The 6,143-nt window shown below is 50.2% G+C and overlaps 1 protein-coding gene across 2 annotated transcripts; it reads left to right on the forward strand.

Annotated features, from left to right (window-relative positions):
- Window positions 1–2,164: 2,164 nt before the first annotated feature.
- On the forward strand, window positions 2,165–5,689 carry SMIM7 (small integral membrane protein 7; the record flags this gene model as incomplete). Of its 2 annotated transcripts, XM_080989327.1 has the most annotated exons (5): window positions 2,172–2,284; window positions 3,499–3,540; window positions 3,905–3,957; window positions 5,196–5,286; window positions 5,562–5,689. In XM_080989327.1, the coding sequence occupies exons 1-5, from the start codon at window positions 2,259–2,261 to the stop codon at window positions 5,575–5,577; spliced, it is 228 nt and encodes a 75-aa protein (XP_080845453.1). In that variant the 5' UTR covers window positions 2,172–2,258. The 2 variants fall into 2 exon arrangements, with proteins under 2 accessions (XP_080845454.1, XP_080845453.1); XM_080989328.1 differs by lacking the exon at window positions 5,562–5,689 and having other exon boundaries at window positions 2,165–2,284; window positions 5,196–5,290.
- Between the last annotated feature and the right edge of the window lie 454 nt (window positions 5,690–6,143).

The following is a 6,143-nucleotide window of genomic DNA, read 5'->3' on the forward strand; positions in this document are numbered from 1 at the left end:
GAGGGGAGGGGACGCCCCCGCCCCTCCCCCGCAGCGCCGCCCCCGCATGGCGGACCTCCCTCCCTCGGTGGGGCGGGGGTGGCACATAGGAAGCTGCCACCTTGGACAGTGCCAAAGCGCTTGGCGTCTATCCAGGAGAGCAGGTGTCTATCCAGCCAGCAGGTGAATCGGAGGATGCTCCCGAATTTTGTGGGGGGGGGGGATGAACTTAGGGGCTTCTGTCCTGGGAGCCCCCCCCCCCCCTTGACAGCCCAGAAACCAGAGCCACCACTCTCGGAAAGAAAGGAAGACAAAGGAAAGGCCGAAAAAGGGGGGGTCGCTAAGTTCTCCAAAGTGCGAAGCCACAAATGCGCCCCCCCCCTCCACGGGAATAAGTGGCTTTGATTTTGATTCTAAATTTATGCTTTTCAAGTTTGCGCATTTCACCAGTTCGCTCATTTTGTACATTTCAATGATTTCGCATTCATTTTGATGTTTCAAAACCTGACTTCCTTCTTCCCCCGCTTTCTGCGGCTCCTGAAATTTAATTTTCATATATTTTGCATGTCCTGAGTAGCCTAATTTGCTCATTTGTTCATCTTCTTTAAATATATTACATATTAGGGGATACGTGGCTTTGGTGGAGGCTGGAGGCGACCAGAGGCGGCGCTCTCGCTCGCCTAATAATAATAATAATAATAATAATAATGTATTATTTCTAGGGGTAGGAGCCCCAGGAGAGGGGAAGAAGGGGGCGCCTGGGAAGTTGGGGGGGACCTCCCCCAGAACTCAGCGTGAAGGGCGGCTAAAACACAAATCTTAACACTAGACGAACATAATAATAATAATAATAATAATAATAATAATAATAATAATAATTAGCTGATAGGGAGAAGGGACGAGCAATGGCTTTGCTGCCACAGGAAGAGAGAGAACTCTTTCGGATCGGGTCCTCCTTGGGGTATTTGGCTACCCAGGGGATGCTGGACAGGATGGGTCCATTTAGGCCTGATCCTGTTGGCTCATCTGATGCTTGGACTTGAAGAAGGGGAGGCGGTGCTGGGGCTCCGTGAGCCGCTGCGTCTGAGCGCCCCGCTTCTGGGTTTCCTGGAAGAAGCGTGTCGTTGGCCACCGTGAGAAACAGTTTCCCCGCTTTGGCCTGACTCAAGTGCACGGCTCTTCGGTTCGCATTCTGCAGGGAGAGTGGGACTCCAGATCTTCACTTTGCTTAATTAATCCGGATTAACTTTACCCCACCTCGGATGGCTATTCCACAACTCCGCTTTCGACCCCTGTCGCCGGTCTCGCCAGCCAGGATCCGAATGAAAGGGAGCTCGGGGGTTTTGAACGTGGGCAGAGGCTCCTTCCCGCATACCGGATGAACTCCGGCTAGGAACCATAGAATTGCAGAGTTGGAAGGGACCCCAAGAGTCGTCTAGTCTGACCCCGCCTCGCAATACAGGCAGGTGCTTAGAAAGTTGATGCGGATCTTAATCTGTTTAAAGTACTGTGATTTTTTAAAAACGGATTTTACTGTTCTGCTTTTTTGTAAACCGGTTGCAGGTTTTTTAAAAAAAATTTTAACTATTGTATCCAGCGTGAATTTTATAAAATAAGTAAATTGTGAAAAAATTATGAAGTAAGTAAATTGTGAAAAAATTATGAAGTAAGTAAATTGTGAAAAATTTTATGAAATAAGTAAATTGTGAAAAATTGGAGCCCGTTAGTCATCTCACGGCTACCCGACCCTGGTTTGAGCTTTTCTCGTTCGTAGATTCATCTAACCCCCCAGCCATTCAAAAACCCCGCCGTGCACTGGCCACCACCTGGTAGCAGGGAGTTCCACAGGTTAACAGAAATGGACCCAGACACCCAGTGCGATGGGGCTTTTTGCTCTGAGCCAGCTGCCCTTCTCCCCAGATGCCCTTCCCGTCCCCCAGTTCCCCCTAAAACAAACTCCCTTCCTGATTCCCACGTTTGCTGTTTATCATCAGCGAAATCTGAGATTCAGAAAGGGCATGTGGCTTCACAAGCTGCTACTGAGCGTGCGCAGGTTGCGGGCTGGGATCCGGCGGGTGGGCGGGGCCTGCGGAGGGGTGTGTCTGACGCGTCATCGGGGCTCCTTCCCGGAACGGGCGAGCGCCACCTGGCGGCCGAGGCGGGGAAATTTAAAAACAAGGGAGGGGGGATGCCGCTTGCTGATTGGCTGCGGCGCTGATTTACGTCACTAAGCCTGGGGGGAGCCCTTTTACTTCCGGGAGGAGACTGGGAGCAGCAGGATGCTGGGCGATTTGTTGCTCTTCGGGTAAGTGGGGGGGGGAAAGATGCAGGGTTGCTAAGCAACGCCTGTCCCCAAAGGAGGGGGCAGGGCAGGAGAGGATGAGCCCCCCCTTGCAATGGGGGGGGGGTTAAATAGGGCGCCCCTGCAGCAGGAGCTGCACCTGACGGATTCCTGCCTGTCGCGCAGGTAGGAGGCTGATGGTAGCGGCAGGGGAGGCCAGGAGGAGAGGCGATCTTCTTTGGCTTCATTCCCTCCCGACATCTGGCCCTCCAGATGTTGCTGCGCTCTTGGCCTCCCCCCCCCCCCCCGCAGCCAGCAGGACCAGTGGTTAGGGATGGTGTGGCGATGGGGGGTGCTAATAATAATAATAACAACAACAACAAATTTTTATTTATATCCCGCCGTCCCCAGCCGAAGCCGGGCTCAGGGCGGCTAACAACAATCAAATAAGACAACATTTTAAAATCATTTCTTTAAAAAATTACTTCAGATCAAATTGATGGCAACCATTGGGTAGCGTTCTGTGAAGATTGCCAGAGGAGGGAGTCAGGCTGTGCTCTGGCCAAAGGCCTGGCGGAACAGCTCTGTCTTGCAGGCCCTGCGGAAAGATGTCAAGTCCCGCAGGGCCCGAATCTCTTGGGACAGAGCGTTCCACCAGATCGGAGCCACAGCCGAAAAAGCCCTGGCTCTGGTTGAGGCCAGCCTAACCTCTCTGTGGCCTGGACCTCCAAGATGTTTTTGTTTGCAGATCATAAGTTCCTCTGTGGGACATACCAGGAGAGGCAGTCCCGTAGGTACGAGGGTCCTAGGCCCTATAATAATTTATTTATACCCCGCCCATCTGGCTGGGTTTCCCCAGCCACTCTGGGCGGCTTCCCACAGAATATTAAAATACAATAACCTACTAAACATTAAAAGCTTCCCTAAACAGGGCTGCCTTCAGATGTCTTCTAAAAGTCTGGTAGTTGTTCTTCTCTTTGACATCTGGTGGGAGGGCGTTCCACAGGGCGGGCGCCACCACCGAGAAGGCCATCTGCCTGGTTCCCTGTAACCTCGCTTCTCGCAGGGAGGGAACCACCAAAAGGCCCTCGGAGCTGGACCTCAGTGTCCGGGCTAGACGATGGGGGTGGAGACGCTCCTTCAGGTATACAGGATCAAAGCCGTTGAGAAAAACCCCATCCCTTGAAAGCTGCTCAGTTTCTCTTTTTCCTTCTCTCTCTCCCCCCCCCCCCATGCAGGACACTGTTGGTCAACGCAGGAGCAGTGTTAAACTTCAGGCTGTAAGTGCTCAGAGGTGGGGGGAGCAGCTGGGCTGGGGAGGGAGGTGGGGTTCAGCTTGGGAGGAGGACCACAGTTCTGGCTTGGAAGAAGGGGTTCAGGATTTGGGTGCTCAGGAGAAACCACCTTCCAGCCACTTGTTCTCGCAGAAAGCGCCGCGTTCAAGTCTCCAGCTGCTGGGGGCGCGCTCCATTGTCTTCCGAGACGGACGGATGTTGGGACGTAGGTGTTCCGTTAAGCCAGAACTCATCGGTGGAGCTCTCGTCTTCTGTTCATTTGTCCAGATCCCTTTCAAAACGCTTCCATTTCATACCAGTTGTGAGATGCTTTGGCTTGCTGTAAATCCTCCTCTCTCTTGCCTCTTAGGAAGAAGAGAGAGAGCCAGGCCTTTGGTGAAGAAGTGAGGGAACCCACAACAGGTAAGACCCTCCAGGCAGGTGTGGGGTTGTAGCTGAGGCCTCCATACTGCGCCCACCTTGCCGTGCATTGTGACCCTCTAAAACCCCCACTGAGGTTGTGTGATTTCATAGCTTTGGGATACCCCCATGCCAACCATGGGGAAGGGCTTTGGGTGACAGGCAATGGGTGCCTTGGACACTGAAGCCTCCAGCCTGAAGCCCCGGACAGCTGCTGCCAGTCAGTGTAGGCTGTTCTGAGATCGGTGGCTAATGATCCAACAGCTGCTTCTGCAAGAGAGTCCTTGCATGGGATAGCTTTGCCCTCCGTTGAGCCAACAGGAAACCCGACGCGAAACCACACCGCTGCCTGGTATTCCAGACCGCTTGGTTCCACATTGGTTCTGCAATTGCTTTATCTAATTCCTCAAGGACGGCTGCAAGTTCCGGACACTCAAGGATCCCGATTAATTCTTACGCTAGAGCCTGAACGTTGACCATTAGCAGTGCCTGACCTCTCCCTTGAGCCTGGTTCCATGGAGATGGTTCTTAATAACAATCTTGCAAGAATGAATCCATATTCAAAAAAACAACAAATCTTCCCAGCTTCCAGGGGCTTCCCATTTTTCAAACACAATTTCCTCCTGCATTAACTGTGCCTCGTGGCATTTCAAAAAAGTGCCTAGAATTGAACTCCAAAGTCAGAAAAATGTTCTAGTGCTACTTATAAATTGCATCTTGTTTGATAAACCGGAGAGTCACCCTGCATAATTTTCTCTTGTAACTTCCCCTTTCAGGATTCATATGATTGAATTACTTCTAAGGATTCCCACCAATGTATTACATCTATTGTCCACTTTTTTTTTATAAAAAGAATGAATTGCAAAGTGCCTTGCTCATCACTTTGGTACTTAAAATATAACAACTGCAAGCAGCCTCAAAGCTGGGGCTCAGGGTTTCTTCAAAACTTGAAAACCAGTGCAGTTTTTAAAGGTTTGGTCTCCCATCTTGATTTGAAATGGCGTCCCATTGTACCCCAACGCCGGCAATAATATGCTCCTTGATCTTTGCAACCGTTGCGCAAAATCTGGTTATGAGCAAGCAGAGAGACAAACAGCTTTCCAAATACTTGTTAGTAGATTAATTAGTTCCCGTTATTGTGCACAATTGTCGTTGTGCATGAAAGGAGTATCGCTTGAGAGGACTGGGGCAGCAATAGGGACACCTGCCATTTTATATTATTTTATTTTATTTCCACCTAGGTGATAATATCAGGGAGTTTCTGCTGAGCCTGAGATACTTCCGGATTTTCATCGCCCTGTGGAATATCTTCATGATGTTCTGTATGATTGTGTAAGTCAGTGGGGGGGAAAGGGTGTCATCTTCCCGGTTGCACGGTTGGTTTGGGGGCATTTTACGTTCATATTTATTACTTGCAGCCTCGTACCCGGCGCTGCTCAGGAACCGAAGGGCTATGGGGAAGCTGGATTTGAGCCAGTAAGAGGTCCAGATTTCACCTCGGCCATTGGCACACCATGGCTCTTTTGCAATATTGGGGACAATAACCTTGGGCCTGTTTATAACCAAAATAATCCGTTGTCCATTTTCTCCCTGCTTTTGTCTTCTAGGTTATTTGGATCTTAAACCATCTTTGGTGGACTTTGCTGCTGGCTATAACAACCTGGGGAGTGACTTTCAGCTGGAAGTAATGTCTTGTCCATGAAGTTAAAAAAAAAAAGAGCCATGTTTTTAAGCACTGCACGTGTCTTGGTGTCTTATTTCTTCGAAAAAGAGAAATCTCATGAAATTGTGGCTTCTTTTTGTGTCCAAGCATATATAAAGACGATTTATTTCGCCTGTGGTGGGGGTTATTTAGTCCAGTTGTTAAACTGGTTTATTTGAACCATGGTCAGGCCTGAAATGTGCGAAACCTGCCCAGCAGCTTAGCCGTGGTAATTTTGCGGCCAAGAAACCCCAATCTGAAGCCATGGTTTGTTGTCGGCTTTACAAAAAGCTTGGTTTGGTTTTAACCACGGTTTGGTGTGATGGGATTCCTCGGCCGTGATCTGTTCGGCTAGGGTAGCTGGACACTCAAACCGAACTCTGGAGAAGCCAAGCCATGGTTTCCCTGTCTCTGGAATGACCCGTGGCTTGTTCAGCAAACCATGGTTCTGTCTTCTTCTTCTTCGATCCCTCGTAGCCGAGTGAGA

This window comes from Podarcis pityusensis, assembly GCF_964106645.2.
Source record: "Podarcis pityusensis genome assembly, chromosome: 18".
In the NCBI taxonomy this organism is placed as follows: domain Eukaryota; kingdom Metazoa; phylum Chordata; class Lepidosauria; order Squamata; family Lacertidae; genus Podarcis; species Podarcis pityusensis.